Genomic DNA, 27,986 nt, shown 5'->3' on the forward strand with positions numbered 1-27,986 from the left:
TCGATGTATCTCCGAGTCTCTATTTTAGTTTATTACATTTGGTGGTTGCGACCTGCAGGGTGAGTTGTAATCCGCAGTGTGGTGATTGAACTTGGTGTGGATGAGTTGGTCTCCAGCGTAGTTTTGCCGTTTGATAAAACCACGACCTTTCAAAACCACGTGAATGCGTTTTTGTGCCCCAAGATTTGAATAAAGTGGCCATGAATGAATAAAAACATTTTAATTAACAAAAATAACAATATCATTCCAGAAACCCACTCACATCATAGAAACACATCTCAACGTTTTTAGGGATGTAAAGATACATCTATTAATATCAACTCCACAGAATACGCACGCATCAGATCATGCACGCTAGGAATGGTTATGTACAAGGTGTTAATGACGATTCACGAAATGAAAAGTACAGCACACAAAAGTGAATGCTGTGGCTGATTGGCCCAAAAAACATCTCTTAGTTGAACCTGTAGTTATATCCCCCGCAGGCAAATTATAATTGCCTTGTATTTTTTTTGCATTTTCTGTTATTGAACAAGGTTCATCATTTGGGTGAGTGGGTAGGCGAGTGGGTGGGTTAGTGGATGGGTGGGTGAGTGGGTGAGTGGCACGGGCTAGAGAAGAGATGAACTGATGTGGTACAGAATGTGGAGCTTAATGGACTTGCCGGAGACTGGTACCAGCAGTGTCTAGATCGGCCTCTATGAAGGAGGCTCGTGAATGACGCTACCAGGCAGTTAGAGATTGTCACCTTCCAGCAGCGATGCGAGGCCAAGGAGAAACGCTCACAATGAGCGGAGCGCCGGTAAGCTGGTACAGCCAGGGGCACAGGTGGTGATGCATCTGCCAGTCATCTCACTTAACCACCCCTCACACCTGGGTCTGTACGTATGTTGATCTTCTTTGTGCACCGTACATAGCCAACTGTGCTAATTGGAGATGCGGGACCGCCTGCCAGCAAGTCTGAGACTTCTATGTGTACCTAGCCTGTAATAAGCACTGTGGGGACATCACTAATTAGTGACGTGAGGCAGCTTGTACGTGTGTATTAATATCATGAGGAATGGTGGTGTAGTGGCGAGTGCACTGAGACCCGAGTTATATTCCTGCTCATGTCCTCAACACCGGTAATGATTATTTGAACAAGTCCTGGGCCTCCCCTAGGTCGACTCAACCTCAAATGAAGGCCTGGTGCTGTATAAACATGACTGGGGAGACAAAAACAGCCGGGTGGGCGTGGTTATGGCCACTCACCCCCTCGTGTGTCGTGCTGGCCTTCATAATTTCTCCTTAACAGCACTCGCCCCAACAGTCTACGAAAAGTTATGCCGGGCATCTTTGTATTTATATCAGAGATGACTCCGAGAAATGAGCCAATGGATGAAAAATAATTAGCATTTACTTGGGAGAGATGGACTTTGTGTCTTTTTATTATTTACATATACCGTAAATGTACATGTGCGTATATACACGTGCGCGCGTGTATACACACTTTCACGCGTGTATATACACTTGCGCGCGTGTATACACACATGCACGAGTGTGTATACACGTGCACGCGTGTCTACACGTGCGCACGCGTGTGTGTATACGTTCTCCCCCTCAAGAGTTCTTCTGCCTCTTCCAGAACCTCTTGACGTCCGTGTGCCCGGCGGGAGTGACCACCATGAGCCTGCGAGCGGCACACTCCCACTGCAGCACCCCCAGCTCCCTCGCCCGCACGCACAGCACCTCGTAGTCCGCCTGGGACAGGAACTGGCTGTACAGCACGCCTGGAGTACAGCGTACACACAAACAGGACATGTACAGAACACACACACACGCACGGCATGTGTACAGATAAGACAAAAGATTCCCCGAATAGCCTTAGGAAACTTTTAGAGAAAGTGCTCTTAGTGAGCACTTATGAAGGCCAGCACGGCACACGAGGAGGTGGGTGGCCAGCACCAAGCCCAGTGCCTTTGTCTTCCCAGTGGCTATGTTCTCAAAGACACTCATTTGAGTCTGAGTCGACCTAGGGGAGGCCCAGAACCAGTTCAGAAATCGTGACTGGTGCTGGCCATGAGTGTTAATCACACTCGGGTCGCTGGGTTGGTAGTGCAGCACGCTACCTGCTACACATACAGCATGCACATTGCACAAGTGTGAGGACCGATTCGTACAATGAAAGTCCATGAGTAGCAATGTACATGTGGCAATTTGCATTCGTAATCTATAAGTGGTATGTATTTTATGTGCAGTGATCTGGGAGTAGTAATGCACAGGTAGCAATCTATGAGTAGTGATTGGTGTACAATAATCCGTGTGTAGCAAACATCAGTAGTTGGGAGGGCATTACCCTCGGTGAAGACGAGTCGGTCTCGTTCCATCTCCCACAGTCTGATCTGGTCTGTGATGGTTGGTGGCAGCACAGGCGTCTACAAAGACAACGACAACTCTGGTGCTCATGTTCTAGGTGGCCATCGATGTAAATTCCACATTTCAATGACAAGAATCAAATTTTCTATGCTAGATGACCACCATTGACTATGTGATGATGATACTCATTTCATTGACCCTGGATAGAAGATGATTGGAGTGCTAATTATGGTGATGGTGGTAATTGTGATGATAATCATAACAACGATGATAGCAACACTGATGAGATGATAAAAGTCAAAGCGATTTCCTGCTCAATCGAGCATCGAGGTGGTGCTCGTCTCCTGTTTGGTAATTCCACATTCCTATGGCAGGGGCGAGACTCTCTATAGGACAACAGCTGTTCACTTCTCCACAACACACAAAGTTGGTACCCATTTTATCAAACCCCGGAGGGTGATGGGCTGAGTCAACCTCCAACCGGAATTAGAACTTGCAACCTTGCGATTATAAGCCGCTTGCTCTACTGCTGAATCACCGGGCCAGTTGATGATGATGGTGGTGGTGGTATGTGGTGGTGGTGGTATGTGGTGGAAATGCTGATGCTGGGTGGAGTCGCAGTGGATGCTCCATACAGGAGGAGGCATGGCTGTAACCTCCTCTGTGCCATGGCTGGGAAAATATCCTTGGACGTGAGAAGACATTTTCACTGCAGGGATATTTTTATTTATGAGGTTATTGCTCTTTATTTGTCTGACCTGTTGTTATTACCGTTAGGAAATCTTAAAAACTTGTGACGAATGTAATGTTACAACAATTACTATTAAGTTTGTTTTTTAAATCTGCAACTGTAGAAACCTTTGATGGTGTCTGCCAGCTAAGTCGCCCCTTTGAAAGAGAGCTTCTTAGCTTAATAAGCTTTACTCTTGGTTCTCATGAAGAGGCGATCCCTCTACCACGGTGCTGTACCCATCCCCCCCCCCCTGTGTGCACTCACCTGCTTCATCATTTCTGGGTGGGCATGCGTCCTCAAGAAGTGGATAATCTGCATTGACAGAGATTCATGGAAGGTTGCATTATCACTCTGTGTGTGTGTGCATTAGGCTTCTTCGTGTTAAAAGTTTTATGGGTTCAAAATGGATTTGAGATTTCGGGATAGCATTAGCTATATGGCTAGTGCTGTGGTTAGACGAAAGGCTTGTTGTTAGAGATAAGGATGCGGATAGGGTGAGGATTAATGTTAGGCTTAGTGTTAAGAAAAATAATCTACTGTCGAATTATAATTCTATAATAATGGACGATATCTTTACAAAGACGAAGTTATAAACAAATATCAATATATGCAATAATACAAAGTGAGCCAGACTAAGCCGCCTTAGGGTTAAAGTCAAAAACTCAAGAGAGAAAGTTAAGAGGCAAATCCGCGAGTAACCACATTGAATGTGCACGCGTCTGAATGCGTGAACAGTAATTCCCCATTTGACGCGTGTCGTTCACACTGTGTTTCTGCGTACTGCTGGGAGCTGTTACTGTAGTACTGGTACTGTAGTACTGATGCGCGCTGCGTGCGTGTAACCGTGTCTCTGTGTGTGCGTGTACCCGTGTACCCGTGTCTCTGTGTGTGCGTGTCTCTGTGTGTGCGTGTACCCGTGTCTGTGTGTGCGTGTACCCGTGTCTCTGTGTGTGCGTGTACCCGTGTCTCTGTGTGTGCGTGTACCCGTGTCTCTGTGTGTGCGTGTACCCGTGTCTCTGTGTGTGCGTGTGCCCGTGTCTCTGTGTGTGCGTGTGCCCGTGTCTCTGTGTGTGCGTGTACCCGTGTCTCTGTGTGTGCGTGTGCCCGTGTCTCTGTGTGCGCGTGTGCCCGTGTCTCTGTGTGTGCGTGTACCCGTGTCTCTGTGTGTGCGTGTGCCCGTGTCTCTGTGTGTGCGTGTACCCGTGTCTCTGTGTGCGCGTGTGCCCGTGTCTCTGTGTGTGCGTGTACCCGTGTCTCTGTGTGTGCGTGTACCCGTGTCTCTGTGTATGCGTGTGCCTGGTCTCACCTGTTCAGCCGTGATGCCGTTAGCGATGGCCTGCTGCACGCTCTCCCTCGTCACCTGCGCCACCACGAGGTTGGGGAAGCGGTAGAGCATCTCACAGAATAGAGCCACCAGGGCCACCTGTAGCTCCGAGTCTAAGACAGCCACACACAAAGATAAGATCACCCCTATTAGCATTTATAGCAGACTCATGGGGATGGTGCTGTTAGCGAGTCGTGCCTATGAAGGCCGCCATGGCACACAACGGGGTGGGTGGCAAGTACCATGTCCGCCCGGCCACTTTTGTCTTCCTAGTGGCGAATTTTACACACAGCACAAGTAACTCCCTCGTTGCAGTGTGTAAACCTTCGCCACTCGGGAGGCAAATGCGAACAGGCGTGGTGCTGGCCACCCACCCCCTCGTGTGCTGTGCCGGCCTTGAAAGGTGCTGCTACTCGCGAACAGCACTTGCCCCAACATAAGCCACACACACCCAGCAAACAAAACGGTTACAACAGTGGTCGCCATTCACCACCGAGTGATGGCGCTGTCACCGCGGCTCGTGCCAGACTAGGTGCGTGCTCTGTACCCGTGTAAGCGTAGACTCGGTAGTTGGTTTCCACGACGAGGTATCCTTGCTGGTGAACGTCCGTGCTGCCCTGGGAGATTCCTGAGGCGAGGTTGATTGCGAGACGGGTTGGGTAGTAGCGGCGAGACTTGCGCTGTAAGGAACAGCATGGCCTCAAACTACAGCAGAGTAGTGGCAGCAACGGCAGCGGCAACAGTCATAGCGGCAGCTGACGAGACCACGTGGAGAGGTTCAAGAGGGACGTACATTTGGGCACACCGTGCGAGCAGAGGATGCTACACAAGACAAAGATACCCACCCCCCGCCCCCGTATACCCTTAACAGGCTGTTGGAGCAAGTGCTGTTCGCGAGCAGCACCTATGAAGGCCGGCACGCCACATGAGGGGGTAGGTGGCCAGCACCAAGCCTGACCGCCTTTGTCTCCCTAGTGGCAATGTTTACACATCCCACCAAGGCCCACACCTTTTAAAACACTTTACTCTCATCTATATATCTCTCCACAGCCTTTCCCTGCCTTGTTTCGACTATCTCACCCCTTTTTATGTTCAAGCTCGTGATCTTCGTTCACAATCTTCCATCTCTCTGTCCCTCCTCCTCCGCCTCCCTGTGCCAAATCCCGTTTTGGTCCTTCTCCCTCCTTGCACCCTCCACTGGAATCATCTTCCCCTGCACATTGAGCAGTTCCCCTCCTTAACCTCCTTCTGCTCCTCTCTCAAAGCCTCACCGCTTCTCCATTCCCCATTTCCTTCCTCTTCCCTCCACTTGCCTCTCCACTCCGTCCCATCCCTCCCCAAGAGCCCTTTTGTCACCCCATATTCCCTCTGATATGGTCACTCGGCCCTTGTACACCCTTGCCACCTAAATCACTCTATTTTAGTTGCCGCTTCTAAACTCTGTCATAGAGCTCCTAAGCTAAGGCGCTATATAAATATAAAATAAGATGATTATTGACAGAGGGGGGACCCACTACCCCACGTCAAGTAGAATTTGCGCAACACCCTTAGTGTGATAAAGACTGACACAAACCCTTTAACGATGTTACCACTAATAATGTTGTACCTCCTCCCACAATTCTCACACTTCTGCTCTACTTTCCCAACTCCACTGGATTCCTGTTAACTATCGCTGTCTTCTTAAATATCTCACTCGTCTACAAACACCACCACAGTCTTGCCCCGCCCATTATTCTGCTTCTCTCATCTCTTACTACTCCTCGACGCTCCCAGTCTCCACCGCCCCTCTCTCTCTGTCTCCCTCGCCCTGCGCCCAGTTTCGCTCTCTCTCCTGCTCCCTTCTTGCTCCTCTCCACTGAAACCAACTACTGCTGCTGCACACAGAGCAACCATCTTAACTAAAACAACCTGCTTCCGCTCCTCCCTTACAACAGTCCCCATCTCTTCTCCCCTAACCCATCCTGCTACTGTCACTTCCTACCCCCCAGCTAGGACCAGGCCTATCAACCCATATCACTTCCCCAACCCCTATCACTACTGCTACTCCCTGCCCCCAGCTACGACCAGGCATACCCCAACCCTGATCACTACCCCTACCACTGTCACTACCCGAACCCCTATCACTTCCCCAACCCCTATCACTACCCAAACCCATCCTTCACCACTCCCGGCTGTCCTCCTGTCACCATAACTACACCACCACTTTTAATATCAACCCCACTCTTTATTTTAACCACTATGTTACATACAATTGCATCATTGTTGTAAAACACCTTGGATTAAGGCACTGCTATATAAATATATAAGATAAGAGCACTAAAGCTTAAATTGCACCTTTCTCTGGAACACCATCCCAAACTCGCGAAGGTGTTGAAGGAAGTTGAGCAATGACTCGCTCATCCCCTCCACAGAGTAGTCCTGCAAAATGTAAGGACAGAGAAACGGCGACACGCACGGAAACACGGTGAGACAAAAAATAAAAACCAACAGCGATGCAGTGAGACACAAAGACAAAGATCCCCTGTATAGCCTTTAACAGCGAGTTGGGGCAAGTGCTGAAAGTGAGCTCCTATGAAGCCTGACACAGCACACGAGGGGGTGGGTGGCCAGCACCACGCCTGGCCGCCTTTATCTCCCGTGTAGGGACGTTTACACATTGCACCAGGTACTCATTTGAGGCAAAGTCGACCTAGGGGAGGCCCAGGACAGGTACAGATAATCACTATCACTGGTGTTCGTGTTGGCCGTGAGAGGGAATCTAAATCAGGTCGCCAGGTTTATAGAGCAGTGCGCTAACCAATACACTATCGCTCATGTGAGACACATAAGACAGAGTTTTACACACGTGGAGACAGAGTGACACACTGACAGAAAAAGTTGCAATTAATTGTTGCGAGCCAGAGTGTATCAACTTGCTACACTTGGGAACCCAGTGGGAGCATGGGTGGCTAAATCCCCGATTTGAATCACAAAGATGTTTGCATCACTTGCTCAGTGTCTCTGTCACGACCATTACAAAGCTTCTGAGAGCAAGAGACATGCAAACCCAGGGCTTGGACCTTAAATCCAGAATCTTAGAGCAGCACCAATTGAATGTTTCTAACCTTGAGCTACCGGACAACCTCAACTGCCATATTTCTCAATGTAAAGTCCAATGCATGGTAAGTCCTCACTTAACGCATGGTGTTCATAACATGTTTTCGCTATCACGTGGTTTTTCCATCAGAAAACACTTTTTGGATGACGCAAAATGCACACCGTTATAATGTGGAACGCGTACCGTTATAACACGAATTCTGAGCGGACAACGATGGGACTACTTTTTTGAGCTGCGTGGCTGAGCGGTAGTGATACAGTACATGGAATGATGCAGTAACGCGGTCGCGTACCCTCAGTTATTTGTCCCTCCATCTTGCTGTGTGTGTGTACAGTGTATCTTGCCATATGTTACCGTTACATTGAGGATAAATTGTTTTTGCTTAACGCGGCTTTTTCAGGAACACATCTCCCACGTTAAATGAGGACATTCTCTACATCCACTCGTTGCTTCCACAAAGGAGCTTTCAATTTGTCTACAGGAACAGCAGTGCTACTCGGGCCACCATATCATCATTAGTAAATAATTATTTACTGTTTAAATCATGTGTCGGTACAATCGGCGAACGGTAGCTCAATACATTTGGCACGAAACCGCAAAACCACAATAGCTAAACCCGTGAGAGGGGTTTGCCGTATGATAGAACAAATGAGACAGACCATAGAAACAAGACAGATTTGTACAGACAAAACTGTGCAAAATAATGTTCTTATATGGAATTGTGACCCCCGAAACGTGAGGATTCATCCGATCGCTGGGGGGGCTGTGCGAGTGTTGGTGGGGTGGGTCTGCCCTCTACCTCCAAGTCAATGTATGGGACTCACTTTCCCAAGGGTGGAGAAGCTCAGTTGAAACAGGAAGGACAATATTTCCACCAAATCCATGCCTCTGGTCTAGAGACAACGGGAACAAGACAAGATTAAACAACAACAGCAGCTGCTATTCCAAATAAGTGAAGTCATTGCGGTGCTTGTGCCAGGTTATGTGCACTTTTGAGCCCACGTGAAGTGTGGAATGCCGGGCGCTGTTTGCGAGTAGCACCTATGAAGTCCGGCACAGCACACAAGGGGGTGGGGTGGCCAGCACCACGCCCCGCCACCTTTGTCTCCCCAGTGGCAATGTTTACATATCACACCAGCTACTCATTTGAGCTGACCTACGGGAACCCAATTCCGGTTGAAATATCACTCGTCATTGATGTTAGCCACCATTAGTAATTCAACTGTGGTAGCTATGTTTATAGTGCAGTGCACTTCCCACCGGCCCCACGCATGCACACCAACAAAGCCAAATATTCATCGTATAGCCTTCACAGACTGTAGGAGCAAGTACTGTTAGCAAGCACCTACAATGGCCGGCATGGCACATGAGGGAGTGGGTGGCCAGCACCATGGCCGGCCACCTTTGTCTCCCAAATGACAATGTTTACAGAGTACCAGGTACTCATTTGAAGCTGAGTCGACCTAGGGGAGGCCCAGGATCGGTTCAGATAATAGTCACTGGTGTTGACTGTGAGCAGAATTGGAACCTGCATTGTATGTATGTTGAACTTATTTCGCACCGTCCGTAGCCAGCCGTGCTAATCGGAGAGTTGGCGGGTTCATATCGCAGCACACTAACCACGACCGCTCCCCACCATGCACACACAGACACCCTCTCTCCCACGCACATGGACACTCACCTCCGTGGAGTTCAGGTACTGCAACATGAAGTACCAAACTTGTGAGGCTGTGTCGAGCAGCAGGAACTGAAACCCGGCCGAGGTGATGCATGGTGGCTCCCCGGTTTCACTACACGGGGACGCACCACCCGGGGGGGGGGGGGGGGAGGGGCATAGGTGACGGCATGCATCTCACGGCGATGGTCAATATGAAATTACACATACAGCAAACCCTTGCCCACCGTGGGTCTGGTTATGTTTTTAAAATAACTGCAATCGGAAAATCAGCGATCCGCAAACTCAAAGGCATTGTATGGAAAACTAGGGTTTGGTTGACGGTTAATAATTTGAAACCTCCTCCTTTTGTTTTACGTTACCCTACATCAACCCAAACATTAAACAGGAAATATGTGGAATGTAAAATATGATTAAAATCTTCCCGTATTCAATATAACGTGTATGGTAAATGTATAAAATTAAAAACAATGATGTAGTGTACAGTACAGTACACATATCCGAATATAGTACTGTACACTACAGGAAGAAAAATCATGGATGGCTGAACCTCACTGGAGGCTGGGAACACCACGTGACCTGGGACCCGCGATGGGCCGCGTGGGAGACGAGACGGCACGTGTGTTGTTCCACAACAGCATCATCGCCAACAGTGCAGTAACGATGCGAACAGGAGATTCGCGTTCAACCGTGAATGGTCAAACTGCCACAGGGGGCGTGATCGGTTAACTTAACTTCAATTGATTTGGCGTGAAACTGCAAAACCGTGAAAGCTAAACCCGCGAAAAGGAAGGGTTTGCTTTACTCAACAGCCTCCAGTCCGTTCGTGCATCGCTGTAGTGGCGAGATGCTAACTACCTCTCCTGGCATTTAGGAGGTCGTGGTTTTGATCCCTGACACCTGTACATGTGGAGTTTACATGTTCTCCCCGTGGTTGGATGGATTTTGTCCTGGTCCTCCGATTTTCCCCTCCACATTTAGAAACATGTGTTCAGAGTACAGGCGACCCTCGAACCTACGACCTAGTTAGGTCCTGGATGACGGTCGCAAGTCGAGCTGTCCCAAGTTGAACCCTCATCTCCCATAGGTGCAATGGTATAAGTTGGGGTTCCGTTCCTGGAAATGCGTTACGTACAAATACCAACATTTACCACGAAAATACATGAAAATAACCCTAACAAAAATGTATTGTACCTTAACGTAATTTTTATAAACATTTATGAAGTAAAAACACTTACAATTGAACATCCTCAAGTACTTTTCGGCATGTGCATCACAAAAAAGTGAAGAGAGTTGCAAAAGAGATGCGGTTGATCTAAGTGCAGCACTAGTAGCAGTCGTTAGGCGGTCGTAGATACGAGTTTTGGCCATGACTGTGAGGGTCTTCATTATTATGATAAAGGTCGCAAAAGCGGAGGGGCGCAAGTCGAGCCGTCGTAAGTCGGGGGTCACCTGTATTTGGCTGCTATAAATTTCCACATACGCCACTACGTTGAGCTATCATTTATGGCCATGTTGCTTCTGAAAGAGAGCTACATAGCTCAGTGGGCTTTACCTGGTAAAATAAAAACTGTTTAGTTGAATTTTAGCATCATTTCTAAATGACAGGGTTCCGTTAGTCAAAATATCTATACTGTATTTAAACATACTTCTGTGCTGTAGTGGAGCTTCGTGGGTAATTAAATCAATCTAATTCCATTCTGTATCTCTACTCCCTTCTTGGCCATTGTCCATAGATCTGATCTTTATTTAACTGGTGTGTGATTACCATTTGGACAATCATATAAATTTGCGAAGCGCATCTATTTATAGTTCCCAGATTTCCCAAGCAATTTGGATAACAAGCATTTAATGTAGTTGCCCTAAAGTTTTGGAACCTCTTGGCATCTCCATTATGCCATCTCTCTCTTCATTTAAACTATCATTAACATGACTAAAGCTTAAGTGTGAATGTAATTTTAGAACATAATTGCTTTTAATAAGTTTACTTGTTTTTTAAATCTGTAAATTGTGGAATGTTTTGATATTGTCTGCTGACTGAGTCACCTTTAAACAAGAGCTTCCTAGCTCAATGGGGTTTACTCAATGGGAAATACACTCCTGATTCTTAACTTCTCATTACCAACTGCAGTGATACAAAATGCTTTAGATAAGGGATGATGATGAAGATGATAACGATGGTGGCACTCACCTGCGCATGAGTCCAGCTTTGATGAGCAGCTGGGCAACATCTGCACTCACCTCGGCTCCGGGTGACCCCACCATGAAGTGGAGGATCACCTATGGGGGGAGGCAACGGAACCCACCATGTGCATCACAACAACAACAACCGCCCTTCCCCACACAGTGACGGTGACGTCACCACCGTGTTTGTGCCACTTTTAGACCATCATGTGAAGTGTCAAACGCCCGCTGGCGAGAGGTCACAGAACAGACCCAGGTGCCATGGATTGACTATTATGACCGGCACATGCACCACCTGTGCACCCACTGTGCTAATCTTCTGCGTTTTAGCCGCCCGGGTGCGCCGCTCATTGTTGTGAGCATTGCCCATTGGCCCTCCGCCGTTGCTGGAGGGCGACTGCCTCCAACTGCCCAGTAGCATTCTTCACAAGCCTCCTCCATTATAGCATTACAGCATCGAGCCCACATTGCCCAGTTTCAAAGACAATGCATACATTATTATCAAAGTGTTTGTTGGCATGGCTTACCACAAGCATGATGTGCGGCTAATGCAGACTTGATGCCTTGCAATAGGTGTCTATTTGGTGTTTGAACATCTTTACACCTTCTGTATTATTGTCGGGAAAGGGTAAAGCCTATTCCTGTTTTTATCATATTGATATACCAGCAAAAAGGATCCCGTAGATACATATAACATGAGTTTAAGAAATTATTTTAATCATAAATTAATCAATGTATCGTTACACGACTCGTGTTTATGCTATTGGCACTGACACTGCTGATTATGATAATGCTGCTGCTGTTATTGCTGCTGCTGCTATTGCTGCTGCTCCTGCTATTGCTGCTGCTGCTATTGCTGCTGCTATTGCTGCTGCTATTGCTGCTGCTGCTATTGCTGCTGCTGCTGTTGCTGCAATTGCTGCTGCTGCTATTACTACTGCTGCTATTGCTGCTTCTGTTGCTACTGCTGCTGCTATTGCTGCTGCTGATGATGCTGCTGCAGCTACTGATGGTGAGACAATACCTCCCATCGCTCCAGGGCGTAGCGGCCTAACGATGTCACATCGCGAGCGTGCTTGTCTGGGCCCAGTCCAGTCGTGTCGTCGGACCAAGGGTTACCACTGTGTGCACATAGGGGAGCACAAAGACAAAGATCCCCCAGAGAGCCTTAACAGACTGTTGGGGCAAGTGCTACTAGCAAGCACCTATGAAGGCTGGCATGGCACACGAGGGGGTGGGTGGCCAGCACCATGCCCGGCTGCTTGTCTCCAAAGTGGCGATATTTACACACCGCACCAGGTACTCATTTCAGGCCAAGTCGACCTAGGAGAGGCCCAGGACCAGTTCAAATATCCACCACTGTTATTGGTCATGGAGCGGGAATCGAATTCGGGTGGCAGGGTTCGTGGCGCAGTGCACTATTGTGCCACCTCTCCCCTCATTGGGGAGCACACCGACATTAGCATGGTTGGCTATGTACAGTGGCACAGAAGTTCAACATACATACACGACAGAACTAAAGATGCACACGTATAAACATATGTAGTGGTGTGCAAGTTTGTGTGTTGTGTGCAAGTTAGGTTGGTGCGTTTGAGAGTCAGTGTGGTGGTGTATTTGTTAGCATGGTAGTTTGTGTGTGAATCTGTGTGGTGGCGAGCCAGTGTGGTGGTGTGTGAGCTAGTGTGGTTGTATGTTTGTTATTGTGGAGGTGTGTGTGTTAGTGCGGTGGTTTGAGTGTTATTGTGTGGTGTGTGTGTTAGTGTGGTATGTGTGTGTTAGTGTGGTGGTATGAGTGTTATTGTGTGGTGTGTGTGTTATTGTGGTTATGTGTGTGTTAGTGTGGTGGTATGAGTGTTATTGTGGTGATGTGTGTGTTAGTGTGGTGGTGTGTAAGTGTTAGTGTGGTGGTGTGTGTGTTAGTGTGGTGGTATGAGTGTTATTGTGTGGTGTGTAAGTGTTATTGTAATGTGTGTGTTAGTGTGGTGGTGTGTAAGTGTTATTGTGGTGTGTGTGTTAGTGTGGTGGTATAAGTGTTAGTGTAGTAGTGTGTAAGTGTTATTGTGATGATGTGTGTGTTAGTGTGGTGGTGTGTAAGTGTTATTGTGGTGATGTGTGTGTTAGTGTGGTGGTATAAGTGTACCCGCCCAGTAGGGCAGTACGCAGGTTCGCTCTGAAGACCGGGTTGAGCACCAGGCCTGGCAGCCCCCCGGGGATCACGTGGTCCTGCCACACGCGCAGCTCTCGTAGCAACTGAGCACTCTCTTCATGGGCCCTAACAAAAAGACAAAGATCCCCCATATAGCCTTAACAGACTTTTGGGGCAAGTTCTGTTAGCGAGTAGCACCAATGATGGCCAGCACAGCATACGAGGGGGTGGGTGGCCAGTAACACGCCCTGCCACCTTGTCTCCCCACTGGTGTGATGTTTACATACTGCACCGGGTACTCATATGAGGCTGAGTCGATGTAGAGGAGGCTTAGAACCGGTTCAGATCATCGTCACTGGTGTTGGTGGCCGGGAGTGGGAATTGAACTCTGGTCGCCGGGTTTGTAGCACAGTTAAATAATCGCTATCACTCCCCACACAAAGAAGATAACCCCCACCCCCCATAAAGCCTTTAACAGACTTAGGGCAAATGCTGTTAGTAAGCACCACATACACAGACATATGCATATAGGATGCACAAAGATAAAGATCCCCATATATCCTGAACAGACTTGGGGAAAATGCTGTTAGCGGGCACCTATGAAGGCGAGTACGGCACAAGAGGAAGTGGGTGGCCACCACCATGCCCAACGGCCTTTGTCTTTGCAGTGGCATTGGCGATGTTTTTACACACTGCACCAGATTTTCATTTAAGGCTGAGTCGATCTAGGGGAAGCCCAGGACTGGTTCAGATAATCATCACTGGTGTTCACCATGAGTGGGAATAAAACTCGAGATGGAGGGCTCATAACGCAGCATGCTAACCGCTACGCTACCACTCCCCACAATAGGACGCGCACACAAAAAAACAAAGACACAGACACCCTACCATGTGTCGACATGTTTCCATCTATCCCTTTTTTCCAGTATCTAAATTATGAAAAAGAACATGCTTTACTCTTTCTGGCAATAATACAGGTGTTTAAACACCAAATAGAAACCTATTGCAATGGATTATCAAGGGACAATACATACACTATTATCAAAGCATGTTTGTTTGCATGTTTTATCACAAGCATGTGTGGTTAATGGGGACTTGGTGCAGCTTTGCAATAGGTGTCTACTTGGTGTTTGAACATCTTAACACCTTCATTATTGCCGGGTAAAGGGTATAGCCGATTATTTTTTCATCATGTTCCCATGTCCCTCCTGTGTTCCAATGTGTATCCTCTTGACTCTGATGTGTCCCCACGTGTTCTCATGCATTCCCATCCCTGGATGTCACCACGTGTCCCCATGTGTCTCCATGTCTCTGTAGGTCCTCGAGTGTTCCCCATATCCACGTCGTGTCCCCCTTGTCTCCCTGCTCCGTGTCGTCCAGTCTGTTCCCCGTGTCCCCCACACGTACTCATGTGTCTACATCACATCCGTATGTTCCTCCCACGTCCCCCCCTCGCATTCCCTGTGTCCCAGTGGGTAGGAGAAGGTACTTCTGTGCATCCTTGCAGACCCAGGAGTCGATGGCGGCTGTGGGGAGTGGCGTCTCTAGGAAGAGCATTCGCATAACGTAGTTCCTGGCCAGTGGTGACAGCTCTCTGCTCTCTCACACGGGCGTGGGGTCACAAGTAAAATATTCGGAGTTCAAGGGGTGAGCGCTTACGGGGTGCGCGCTCGACCATTCACGGTTGATCGCAAGATTCCTGTTCGCATCGTAACTGCGCTGCTGTGTTGAATCGAATCTGGTTCATAAAATTCGTGATCTGATCCCATATGTGAAGGATGTGATCCCTGACATGCAATACCCCGGTGCCTACAAACTAAGCTGTGTCTGCGGCAGCAGTTACATTGGGGAAACTAAGCGACATGTCTCGGACCGTGTTCGTGAACATAAGGCAGATCTGAAACACAGTAGGACCAATACCTCGGCCGTGGCTGATCATTGTTTTCATGCTGTGGACACACACGAAATATTTTTCCAAGACGAAGGTACTCTGCAAACCCACTGGCTATCAACAAAGCTTTGTTCATGAAGCCATCCAGATATATAAAAACAGACAAAATTTCAACCGAGAAGATGAGTACAAACTGAGCAATCATTGGAAGGACGTTATTAACCAGTTTAAGTCATAACTGGCTGTGATGCTTCCATCCTACCTGCCGTTGTTAGCAGTTATTTCCGACTCTCTGAGTTACATTACCAGGTTAAATGTCTTTACATTAACAGGCTAAATGTCTCATTAACACAGCCACCGTTGTGGTGGTTTTCTTACATTGACATGCTAATCTTACATTAACAGATTGATATGCTAATCTCTCACAATACAATGGCCACCTCCACAGGTTCGTAGTCGTGGAGGTATATCAGCTCTCCAATCTTAAATTTTTATCTCTAGCCCCACCCACTTACCCTTGGGCTACACCCATCTCACATCTATATAACATCCTGCCTTAGCAGCTCTTCCGCTATATTTTTTCCTGCCTTAGCAGCTCTCCTGCTATATTTTTTCACCTGATGACAATTGCTGGTGTTGCGATCGAAACGTCGTAATATTTTTTATTATTTTATTATTGTTCCATCTATGTGGCTTTACCAAAATACCCAAAGAATATAACTTGTCCAGTAAATGCAAAAGTTATATTTAACATTCGAAAATATTAATCATATTTTACATTATAAATACTTCCTCTTTAATGTTTCGATTGATGTAGTGCAACATAAAACAAAAGGAGGGTGTTGTCGTTTTACGAACCATCAACCAAACTCTCATGTTTCCATTTGAGTTTGTGGATCACGGATTTTCCGATTGTGGCTATTTTCGAGAATGTAACCCACGCGATGGGCAGGGGTTTGCTCTGTTTGGAGTTCAGGGGTGCGTGCTTCAATGACCGGGGTAGAATATTTGAAAGACTCAAGATCAATGGGCTGGGGGTATGCATTAACTCTTCTGCTTGTTTAGCCTGCAGGAGAGTCTCGCAGAGACTCGAGACTTTTTACAGGAGGGTCCTGCCAAGTTTTCTCATTTGGAGACGATGCTGCTGCTGCTGTATAATCCCTCAATGGCGTCATTTTCAGGTAATTTATCTGCATTGGGATGTTTGGCCAATACCAGTTACAGTGTATATATGTTTTTAAGCTATGGAAGGAAATCAGAGAATACTGAGGAAACCCATGCAAAACATGGGAAAATATTCAAATTCCACGTATAAAAGTGCTCTGGTCAGGAATCCAACCGTCGTGCTTCTTCCTGAGGTCACAGTACAGTACTGGGTTCAGCAGTAACCTTTAACACCAATGATATAAGACACGATGTAAAAAAATCGCGAACATACTGTGCGTAAATCATATATTGTACTCGACAGTAGGGTACATTTGTTTATGCGCGACGCAAAGTTGTTCGTGAAGAGGGTTAAGGCTGAGGCGACGGAGACAGGACGACGCTGACGATGTCGTTAGTGACGTGTGGGTTGAGGCGACGTGAGTGTGGGTTGAGGCGACGTGAGTGTGGGTTGAGGTGTGGGTTGAGGTGACGTGAGTGTGGGTTGAGGCGACGTGTGTGTGGGTTGAGGTGAGTGTGGGTTGAGGCGACATGAGTGTGGGTTGAGGTGAGTGTGGGTTGAGGTGAGTGTGGGTTGAGGCGACGTGAGTGTGGGTTGAGGCGACGTGAGTGTGGGTTGAGGTGTGGGTTGAGGTGACGTGAGTGTGGGTTGAGGCGACGTGTGTGTGGGTTGAGGTGAGTGTGGGTTGAGGTGACGTGAGTGTGGGTTGAGGCGACGTGTGTGTGGGTTGAGGTGAGTGTGGGTTGAGGCGACGTGTGTGTGGGTTGAGGTGAGTGTGGGTTGAGGCGACGTGAGTGTGGGTTGAGGTGAGTGTGGGTTGAGGTGAGTGTGGGTTGAGGTGACGTGAGTGTGGGTTGACGTGTGTGTGAGTTGAGGCGACGTGAGTGTGGGTTGAGGTGAGTGTGGGTTGAGGCGACGTGTGTGTGAGTTGAGGTGAGTGTGGGTTGAGGCGACGTGAGTGTGGGTTGAGGCGACGTGAGTGTGGGTTGAGGTGAGTGTGGGTTGAGGTGAGTGTGGGTTGAGGTGACGTGAGTGTGGGTTGACGTGTGTGTGAGTTGAGGCGACGTGAGTGTGGGTTGAGGTGAGTGTAGGTTGAGGCAACGTGTGTGTGAGTTGAGGCGACGTGAGTGTAGGTTGAGGCGACGTGTGTGTGAGTTGACGTGTGTGTGAGTTGAGGCGACGTGTGTGTGGGTTGAGGCGACGTGTGTGTGGGTTGAGGTGAGTGTGGATTGAGGTGACGTGAGTGTGGGTTGAGGTGAGTGTGGGTTGAGGTGAGTGTGGCTTGAGGCAACGTGTGTGTGGGTTGAGGTGAGTGCGGGTTGAGGTGACGTGAGTGTGGGTTGAGGTGAGTGTGGGTTGAGGTGACGTGAGTGTGGGTTGAGGTGAGTGTGGGTTGAGGCGACGTGAGTGTGGGTTGAGGCGACGTGAGTGTGGGTTGAGGTGAGTGTGGGTTGAGGTGACGTGAGTGTGGGTTGAGGCGACGTGTGTGTGGGTTGAGGTGAGTGTGGGTTGAGGTGACGTGAGTGTGGGTTGAGGCGACGTGTGTGTGGGTTGAGGTGAGTGTGGGTTGAGGCGACGTGTGTGTGGGTTGAGGTGAGTGGGTTGAGGTGACGTGAGTGTGGGTTGAGGCAACGTGTGTGTGGGTTGAGGTGAGTGTGGGTTGAGGCGACGTGTGTGTGGGTTGAGGTGAGTGTGGGTTGAGGCGACGTATGTGTGGGTTGAGGCGACGTGAGTGTGGGTTGAGGTGACGTGTGTGTGGGTTGAGGTGAGTGTGGGTTGAGGCGACGTGAGTGTGGGTTGAGGTGAGTGTGGGTTGAGGTGAGTGTGGGTTGAGGTGAGTGTGGGTTGAGGTGAGTGTGGGTTGAGGTGACGTGAGTGTGGGTTGACGTGTGTGTGAGTTGAGGCGACGTGAGTGTGGGTTGAGGTGAGTGTAGGTTGAGGCGACGTGTGTGTGAGTTGAGGCGACGTGAGTGTGGATTGAGGCGACGTGAGTGTGGGTTGAGGCGACGTGTGTGTGGGTTGACGTGTGTGAGTTGAGGCGACGTGTGTGTGGGTTGAGGCGACGTGTGTGTGGGTTGAGGTGAGTGTGGGTTGAGGTGACGTGAGTGTGGGTTGAGGCGACGTGTGTGTGGGTTGAGGTGAGTGTGGGTTGAGGCGACGTGTGTGTGGGTTGAGGTGAGTGTGGGTTGAGGCGACGTGTGTGTGGGTTGAGGTGAGTGTGGGTTGAGGCGACGTGAGTGTGGGTTGAGGTGACGTGTGTGTGGGTTGAGGTGAGTGTGGGTTGAGGCGACGTGAGTGTGGGTTGAGGTGAGTGTGGGTTGAGGTGAGTGTGGGTTGAGGTGACGTGAGTGTGGGTTGACGTGTGTGTGAGTTGAGGCGACGTGAGTGTGGGTTGAGGTGAGTGTAGGTTGAGGCGACGTGTGTGTGAGTTGAGGCGACGTGAGTGTGGGTTGAGGCGACGTGTGTGTGGGTTGACGTGTGTGGGTTGAGGCGACGTGTGTGTGGGTTGACATGTGTGTGGATTGAGGTGAGTGTAGGTTGAGGCGACGTGTGTGTGAGTTGACGTGTGTGTGAGTTGAGGCGACGTGAGTGTGGGTTGAGGCGACGTGTGTGTGGGTTGAGGTGAGTGTGGATTGAGGTGACGTGAGTGTGGGTTGAGGTGAGTGTGGGTTGAGGTGACGTGAGTGTGGGTTGAGGTGAGTGTGGGTTGAGGTGAGTGTGGGTTGAGGCGACGTGTGTGTGGGTTGACGTGTGTGTGTGTTGAGGCGACGTGTGTGTGGGTTGAGGTGAGTGCGGGTTGAGGTGACGTGAGTGTGGGTTGAGGTGAGTGTGGGTTGAGGTGACGTGAGTGTGGGTTGAGGTGACGTGAGTGTGGGTTGAGGTGAGTGTGGGTTGAGGTGAGTGTGGGTTGAGGTGACGTGAGTGTGGGTTGAGGCGACGTGTGTGTGGGTTGAGGTGAGTGTGGGTTGAGGCGACGTGAGTGTGGGTTGAGGCGACGTGAGTGTGGGTTGAGGTGAGTGTGGGTTGAGGCGACGTGAGTGTGGGTTGAGGTGACGTGTGTGTGGGTTGAGGTGAGTGTGGGTTGAGGTGACGTGAGTGTGGGTTGAGGCGACGTGTGTGTGGGTTGAGGTGAGTGTGGGTTGAGGCGACGTGTGTGTGGGTTGAGGTGAGTGTGGGTTGAGGTGACGTGAGTGTGGGTTGAGGTGAGTGTGGGTTGAGGCGACGTGAGTGTGGGTTGAGGTGACGTGAGTGTGGGTTGAGGCGACGTGTGTGTGGGTTGAGGTGAGTGTGGGTTGAGGTGAGTGTGGGTTGAGGCGACGTATGTGTGGGTTGAGGCGACGTGAGTGTGGGTTGAGTTGACGTGAGTGTGGGTTGAGGCGACGTGTGTGTGGGTTGAGGTGAGTGTGGGTTGAGGTGAGTGTGGGTTGAGGCGACGTGAGTGTGGGTTGAGGCGACGTGAGTGTGGGTTGAGGCGACGTGTGTGTGGGTTGAGACGACGTGTGTGTGGGTTGAGACGACGTGAGTGTGGGTTGAGGCGACGTGAGTGTGGGTTGAGGCGACGTGAGTGTGGGTTGAGGCGACGTGAGTGTGGGTTGAGGCGACGTGAGTGTGGGTTGAGGCGACGTGAGTGTGGGTTGAGGCGACGTGAGTGTGGGTTGAGGTGACGTGTGTGTGGGTTGAGGTGAGTGTGGGTTGAGGTGACGTGAGTGTGGGTTGAGGTGACGTGAGTGTGGGTTGAGGTGACGTGAGTGTGGGTTGAGGTGAGTGTGGGTTGAGGCGACGTGTGTGTGGGTTGACGTGTGTGTGGATTGAGGTGAGTGTAGGTTGAGGCGACGTGTGTGTGAGTTGACGTGTGTGTGAGTTGAGGCGACGTGAGTGTGGGTTGAGGCGACGTGTGTGTGGGTTGAGGTGAGTGTGGATTGAGGTGACGTGAGTGTGGGTTGAGGTGAGTGTGGGTTGAGGTGAGTGTGGGTTGAGGCGACGTGTGTGTGGGTTGACGTGTGTGTGAGTTGAGGCGACGTGTGTGTGGGTTGAGGCAACGTGTGTGTGGGTTGAGGTGAGTGCGGGTTGAGGTGACGTGAGTGTGGGTTGAGGTGAGTGTGGGTTGAGGTGAGTGTGGGTTGAGGTGACGTGAGTGTGGGTTGAGGCGACGTGAGTGTGGGTTGAGATGAGTGTGGGTTGAGGCGACGTGAGTGTGGGTTGAGGTGAGTGTGGGTTGAGGTGACGTGAGTGTGGGTTGAGGCGACGTGTGTGTGGGTTGAGGTGAGTGTGGGTTGAGGCGACGTGTGTGTGGGTTGAGGTGAGTGTGGGTTGAGGTGAGTGTGGGTTGAGGTGAGTGTGGGTTGAGGTGACGTGAGTGTGGGTTGACGTGTGTGTGAGTTGAGGCGACGTGAGTGTGGGTTGAGGTGAGTGTAGGTTGAGGCGACGTGTGTGTGAGTTGAGGCGACGTGAGTGTGGATTGAGGCGACGTGAGTGTGGGTTGAGGCGACGTGTGTGTGGGTTGACGTGTGTGAGTTGAGGCGACGTGTGTGTGGGTTGAGGCGACGTGTGTGTGGGTTGAGGTGAGTGTGGGTTGAGGTGACGTGAGTGTGGGTTGAGGCGACGTGTGTGTGGGTTGAGGTGAGTGTGGGTTGAGGCGACGTGTGTGTGGGTTGAGGTGAGTGTGGGTTGAGGCGACGTGTGTGTGGGTTGAGGTGAGTGTGGGTTGAGGCGACGTGAGTGTGGGTTGAGGTGACGTGTGTGTGGGTTGAGGTGAGTGTGGGTTGAGGCGACGTGAGTGTGGGTTGAGGTGAGTGTGGGTTGAGGTGAGTGTGGGTTGAGGTGACGTGAGTGTGGGTTGACGTGTGTGTGAGTTGAGGCGACGTGAGTGTGGGTTGAGGTGAGTGTAGGTTGAGGCGACGTGTGTGTGAGTTGAGGCGACGTGAGTGTGGGTTGAGGCGACGTGTGTGTGGGTTGACGTGTGTGGGTTGAGGCGACGTGTGTGTGGGTTGACATGTGTGTGGATTGAGGTGAGTGTAGGTTGAGGCGACGTGTGTGTGAGTTGACGTGTGTGTGAGTTGAGGCGACGTGAGTGTGGGTTGAGGCGACGTGTGTGTGGGTTGAGGTGAGTGTGGATTGAGGTGACGTGAGTGTGGGTTGAGGTGAGTGTGGGTTGAGGTGACGTGAGTGTGGGTTGAGGTGAGTGTGGGTTGAGGTGAGTGTGGGTTGAGGCGACGTGTGTGTGGGTTGACGTGTGTGTGTGTTGAGGCGACGTGTGTGTGGGTTGAGGTGAGTGCGGGTTGAGGTGACGTGAGTGTGGGTTGAGGTGAGTGTGGGTTGAGGTGACGTGAGTGTGGGTTGAGGTGACGTGAGTGTGGGTTGAGGTGAGTGTGGGTTGAGGTGAGTGTGGGTTGAGGTGACGTGAGTGTGGGTTGAGGCGACGTGTGTGTGGGTTGAGGTGAGTGTGGGTTGAGGCGACGTGAGTGTGGGTTGAGGCGACGTGAGTGTGGGTTGAGGTGAGTGTGGGTTGAGGCGACGTGAGTGTGGGTTGAGGTGACGTGTGTGTGGGTTGAGGTGAGTGTGGGTTGAGGTGACGTGAGTGTGGGTTGAGGCGACGTGTGTGTGGGTTGAGGTGAGTGTGGGTTGAGGCGACGTGTGTGTGGGTTGAGGTGAGTGTGGGTTGAGGTGACGTGAGTGTGGGTTGAGGTGAGTGTGGGTTGAGGCGACGTGAGTGTGGGTTGAGGTGACGTGAGTGTGGGTTGAGGCGACGTGTGTGTGGGTTGAGGTGAGTGTGGGTTGAGGTGAGTGTGGGTTGAGGCGACGTATGTGTGGGTTGAGGCGACGTGAGTGTGGGTTGAGTTGACGTGAGTGTGGGTTGAGGCGACGTGTGTGTGGGTTGAGGTGAGTGTGGGTTGAGGTGAGTGTGGGTTGAGGCGACGTGAGTGTGGGTTGAGGCGACGTGAGTGTGGGTTGAGGCGACGTGTGTGTGGGTTGAGACGACGTGTGTGTGGGTTGAGACGACGTGAGTGTGGGTTGAGGCGACGTGAGTGTGGGTTGAGGCGACGTGAGTGTGGGTTGAGGCGACGTGAGTGTGGGTTGAGGCGACGTGAGTGTGGGTTGAGGCGACGTGAGTGTGGGTTGAGGCGACGTGAGTGTGGGTTGAGGTGACGTGTGTGTGGGTTGAGGTGAGTGTGGGTTGAGGTGACGTGAGTGTGGGTTGAGGTGACGTGAGTGTGGGTTGAGGTGACGTGAGTGTGGGTTGAGGTGAGTGTGGGTTGAGGCGACGTGTGTGTGGGTTGACGTGTGTGTGGATTGAGGTGAGTGTAGGTTGAGGCGACGTGTGTGTGAGTTGACGTGTGTGTGAGTTGAGGCGACGTGAGTGTGGGTTGAGGCGACGTGTGTGTGGGTTGAGGTGAGTGTGGATTGAGGTGACGTGAGTGTGGGTTGAGGTGAGTGTGGGTTGAGGTGAGTGTGGGTTGAGGCGACGTGTGTGTGGGTTGACGTGTGTGTGAGTTGAGGCGACGTGTGTGTGGGTTGAGGCAACGTGTGTGTGGGTTGAGGTGAGTGCGGGTTGAGGTGACGTGAGTGTGGGTTGAGGTGAGTGTGGGTTGAGGTGAGTGTGGGTTGAGGTGACGTGAGTGTGGGTTGAGGCGACGTGAGTGTGGGTTGAGATGAGTGTGGGTTGAGGCGACGTGAGTGTGGGTTGAGGTGAGTGTGGGTTGAGGTGACGTGAGTGTGGGTTGAGGCGACGTGTGTGTGGGTTGAGGTGAGTGTGGGTTGAGGCGACGTGTGTGTGGGTTGAGGTGAGTGTGGGTTGAGGTGAGTGTGGGTTGAGGTGACGTGAGTGTGGGTTGAGGCAACGTATGTGTGGGTTGAGGCGACGTGAGTGTGGGTTGAGGTGACGTGAGTGTGGGTTGAGGCGACGTGTGTGTGGGTTGAGGTGAGTGTGGGTTGAGGTGAGTGTGGGTTGAGGCGACGTGTGTGTGGGTTGAGGCGACGTGAGTGTGGGTTGAGGCGACGTGAGTGTGGGTTGAGGCGACGTGAGTGTGGGTTGAGGCGACGTGAGTGTGGGTTGAGGCGACGTGAGTGTGGGTTGAGGTGACGTGTGTGTGGGTTGAGGCGACGTGAGTGTGGGTTGAGGCGACGTGAGTGTGGGTTGAGGTGAGTGTGGGTTGAGGTGACGTGAGTGTGGGTTGAGGCAACGTATGTGTGGGTTGAGGCGACGTGAGTGTGGGTTGAGGTGACGTGAGTGTGGGTTGAGGCGACGTGTGTGTGGGTTGAGGTGAGTGTGGGTTGAGGTGAGTGTGGGTTGAGGCGACGTGTGTGTGGGTTGAGGCGACGTGAGTGTGGGTTGAGGCGACGTGAGTGTGGGTTGAGGCGACGTGAGTGTGGGTTGAGGTGACGTGTGTGTGGGTTGAGGCGACGTGAGTGTGGGTTGAGGCGACGTGAGTGTGGGTTGAGGTGAGTGTGGGTTGAGGTGACGTGAGTGTGGGTTGAGGTGAGTGTGGGTTGAGGCGACGTGTGTGTGGGTTGAGGCGACGTGAGTGTGGGTTGAGGCGACGTGAGTGTGGGTTGAGGTGAGTGTGGGTTGAGGTGACGTGAGTGTGGGTTGAGGTGAGTGTGGGTTGAGGTGACGTGTGTGTGGGTTGAGGTGAGTGTGGGTTGAGGCGACGTGAGTGTGGGTTGAGGTGAGTGTGGGTTGAGGTGAGTGCGGGTTGAGGTGACGTGAGTGTGGGTTGAGGTGACGTGAGTGTGGGTTGAGGTGAGTGTGGGTTGAGGTGAGTGCGGGTTGAGGTGACGTGAGTGTGGGTTGAGGCGACGTGTGTGTGGGTTGAGGTGAGTGTGGGTTGAGGTGACGTGAGTGTGGGTTGAGGTGAGTGTGGGTTGAGGCGACATGAGTGTGGGTTGAGGTGAGTGTGGGTTGAGGTGAGTGTGGGTTGAGGTGAGTGTGGGTTGAGGCGACATGAGTGTGGGTTGAGGTGACGTGAGTGTGGGTTGAGGTGAGTGTGGGTTGAGGTGACGTGAGTGTGGGTTGAGGTGAGTGTGGGTTGAGGTGAGTGCGGGTTGAGGTGACGTGAGTGTGGGTTGAGGTGAGTGTGGGTTGAGGCGACATGAGTGTGGGTTGAGGCGACGTGAGTGTGGGTTGAGGCGACGTGAGTGTGGGTTGAGGTGAGTGTGGGTTGAGGTGACGTGAGTGTGGGTTGAGGCGACGTATGTGTGGGTTGAGGCGACGTGAGTGTGGGTTGAGGTGACGTGAGTGTGGGTTGAGGCGACGTGTGTGTGGGTTGAGGTGAGTGTGGGTTGAGGTGAGTGTGGGTTGAGGCGACGTGTGTGTGGGTTGAGGCGACGTGAGTGTGGGTTGAGGCGACGTGAGTGTGGGTTGAGGCGACGTGAGTGTGGGTTGAGGTGACGTGTGTGTGGGTTGAGGCGACGTGAGTGTGGGTTGAGGCGACGTGAGTGTGGGTTGAGGTGAGTGTGGGTTGAGGTGACGTGAGTGTGGGTTGAGGTGAGTGTGGGTTGAGGCGACGTGAGTGTGGGTTGAGGCGACGTGAGTGTGGGTTGAGGTGAGTGTGGGTTGAGGTGACGTGAGTGTGGGTTGAGGTGAGTGTGGGTTGAGGTGACGTGTGTGTGGGTTGAGGTGAGTGTGGGTTGAGGCGACGTGAGTGTGGGTTGAGGTGAGTGTGGGTTGAGGTGAGTGCGGGTTGAGGTGACGTGAGTGTGGGTTGAGGTGACGTGAGTGTGGGTTGAGGTGAGTGTGGGTTGAGGTGAGTGCGGGTTGAGGTGACGTGAGTGTGGGTTGAGGCGACGTGTGTGTGGGTTGAGGTGAGTGTGGGTTGAGGTGACGTGAGTGTGGGTTGAGGTGAGTGTGGGTTGAGGCGACATGAGTGTGGGTTGAGGTGAGTGTGGGTTGAGGTGAGTGTGGGTTGAGGTGAGTGTGGGTTGAGGCGACATGAGTGTGGGTTGAGGTGACGTGAGTGTGGGTTGAGGTGAGTGTGGGTTGAGGTGACGTGAGTGTGGGTTGAGGTGAGTGTGGGTTGAGGTGAGTGCGGGTTGAGGTGACGTGAGTGTGGGTTGAGGTGAGTGTGGGTTGAGGCGACATGAGTGTGGGTTGAGGTGACGTGAGTGTGGGTTGAGGTGAGTGTGGGTTGAGGTGAGTGCGGGTTGAGGTGACGTGAGTGTGGGTTGAGGCGACGTGAGTGTGGGTTGAGGCGACATGAGTGTGGGTTGAGGTGACGTGTGTGTGGGTTGAGGTGAGTGTGGGTTGAGGCGACGTGAGTGTGGGTTGAGGTGAGTGTGGGTTGAGGTGAGTGTGGGTTGAGGTGACGTGAGTGTGGGTTGAGGTGAGTGTGGGTTGAGGCGACATGAGTGTGGGTTGAGGTGAGTGTGGGTTGAGGTGACGTGAGTGTGGGTTGAGGCGACATGAGTGTGGGTTGAGGTGAGTGTGGGTTGAGGTGACGTGAGTGTGGGTTGAGGTGAGTGTGGGTTGAGGTGACGTGAGTGTGGGTTGAGGCGACGTGAGTGTGGGTTGAGGTGAGTGCGGGTTGAGGTGACGTGAGTGTGGGTTGAGGTGAGTGCGGGTTGAGGTGACGTGAGTGTGGGTTGAGGCGACGTGAGTGTGGGTTGAGGCGACGTGTGTGTGGGTTGAGGTGAGTGCGGGTTGAGGCGACGTGAGTGCGGGTTGAGGTGACGTGAGTGTGGGTTGAGGCGACGTGTGTGTGGGTTGAGGTGACGTGAGTGTGGGTTGAGGTGAGTGTGGGTTGAGGTGAGTGTGGGTTGAGGTGAGTGTGGGTTGAGGCGACGTGAGTGTGGGTTGAGGTGACGTGTGTGTGGGTTGAGGTGAGTGTGGGTTGAGGTGAGTGTGGGTTGAGGTGACGTGAGTGTGGGTTGAGGTGACGTGTGTGTGGGTTGAGGTGACGTGTGTGTGGGTTGAGGTGAGTGTGGGTTGAGGTGAGTGCGGGTTGAGGTGACGTGTGTGTGGGTTGAGGTGAGTGTGGGTTGAGGTGACGTGAGTGTGGGTTGAGGTGAGTGTGGGTTGAGGTGAGTGTGGGTTGAGGTGAGTGTGGGTTGAGGCGACGTGTGTGTGGGTTGAGGTGAGTGTGGGTTGAGGCGTGTGTGGGTTGAGGTGAGTGTGGGTTGAGGTGAGTGTGGGTTGAGGCGACGTGAGTGTGGGTTGAGGTGAGTGTGGGTTGAGGCGTGTGTGGGTTGAGGTGAGTGTGTGTGGGTTGAGGCGACGTGTGTGTGGGTTGAGGTGACGTGTGTGTGGGTTGAGGTGAGTGCGGGTTGAGGCGGTGGCCGTTAAAAGGGGGAGACGTAAATCGGAGTATTTCTGTACAACCAAAAACCAGACATGTGATCCTCTAAAGAACGAGTAGCGAAACTACACGAACTCTCTCTGGAGAAGTCCTCTCGTCATGGACTAATCAGAGATCTCGCCTCCGCTGTTAAGTTCGTCCCCAATTATTGATCTGGCGAATCACGATATACACAAGGGACCGTGATAAACAGCGGCACCCGCTGCCATACACGAGACCCCTTGAGCCGGTACGTTTATCCGGCAATAATACAGGATTGTCAAGATGTTCAAACACCAAATAGACACCTAATGCACCAAGTCTACATTAGCCACACGTCATTGTGGTAAAATATACAAACATACTTTGATTAACATGAATGCATTGTCCCTAAAGCGGATTGGCCTACACCAGAACTACAACCTCCTTTATGGGTAACCTGCTCCGGTGTCGGCCAATCCATTCAATAACAGCCGCCATTCACCACTAAGCAGCAGCGCCACGGCGCCTGTGCCAGGCCATGTGCACTTCGAGGCCAGTCCATACAACCATTGCCATACAAACATTGCCATACAACCATTGCCATACAACCAGCCCAGAGACCGCGTCAAACGTCCACCACCTGAGCAAGGCGAGGCAGGGGGCCGGGTGCGCGTAGAGGCGGTCGAGCGCCCGCGCCTCCAGGCCGCGCAGGAACTCGTGCAGGTTGCGGCATGCGAGGAGGCCTCGCGACGCCGCGCGCCCCGAGTTGGCGGCCGCCGCCGCCGAGTTGTTGTTGTTGTGGTTCCCCGCGCTCCCTGCGGGGCCCGCGCCGGACAACGACGCCATTGGCAACTGAGGCGGGGGCAGGGAGGGGGGTGGTGCGGTGACGTCATGTATCCCGCGCCTGCGCTCACATCGCCACTTGCGTGCCGTCATCGCGCAGAATTGTAAATCAGAATCGGCATCTTTTTCGATGAGTTACGAAGCTTCTTTTCACAGATGTCCAGTGGGGGTTGTGGGTAAGCAAATTACAACAAACAATGCAAAACAAGTACAAAATGAAGGGTAAGCAAGTCACTATATACATATGCAATATATATAATTACAAGTACAGAAATTCCTACCCAATTTAAAGCGCGCTGCCCCGTGTCGGCGATGAGTGA

At 51.6% G+C, this 27,986-nt stretch overlaps 1 protein-coding gene across 3 annotated transcripts; it reads right to left on the reverse strand.

Moving 5' to 3' along the window:
* Positions 1-203: 203 nt before the first annotated feature.
* GTF2H4 (general transcription factor IIH subunit 4) lies at positions 204-27,952 on the reverse strand. Of its 3 annotated transcripts, XM_078861812.1 has the most exons (14): positions 27,948-27,952; positions 27,464-27,675; positions 15,004-15,108; positions 13,509-13,640; positions 12,393-12,489; positions 11,376-11,464; positions 9,191-9,299; positions 8,334-8,402; positions 6,747-6,830; positions 4,960-5,092; positions 4,395-4,525; positions 3,353-3,400; positions 2,336-2,414; positions 204-1,769 (listed from the first exon to the last, which is right to left on the reverse strand). In XM_078861812.1, the coding sequence occupies exons 2-14, from the start codon at positions 27,667-27,669 to the stop codon at positions 1,600-1,602; spliced, it is 1,452 nt and encodes a 483-aa protein (XP_078717938.1). In that variant the 5' UTR covers positions 27,670-27,675; positions 27,948-27,952; the 3' UTR covers positions 204-1,599. The 3 variants fall into 3 exon arrangements, with proteins under 3 accessions (XP_078717938.1, XP_078717937.1, XP_078717939.1); XM_078861811.1 differs by lacking the exon at positions 27,948-27,952 and having other exon boundaries at positions 27,464-27,692; XM_078861813.1 differs by lacking the exons at positions 15,004-15,108; positions 27,948-27,952 and having other exon boundaries at positions 27,464-27,692.
* Positions 27,953-27,986: the final 34 nt, after the last annotated feature.

The sequence above is a fragment of the Lampetra fluviatilis genome, chromosome 12, assembly GCF_964198595.1.
Source record: "Lampetra fluviatilis chromosome 12, kcLamFluv1.1, whole genome shotgun sequence".
NCBI lineage: Eukaryota > Metazoa > Chordata > Hyperoartia > Petromyzontiformes > Petromyzontidae > Lampetra > Lampetra fluviatilis.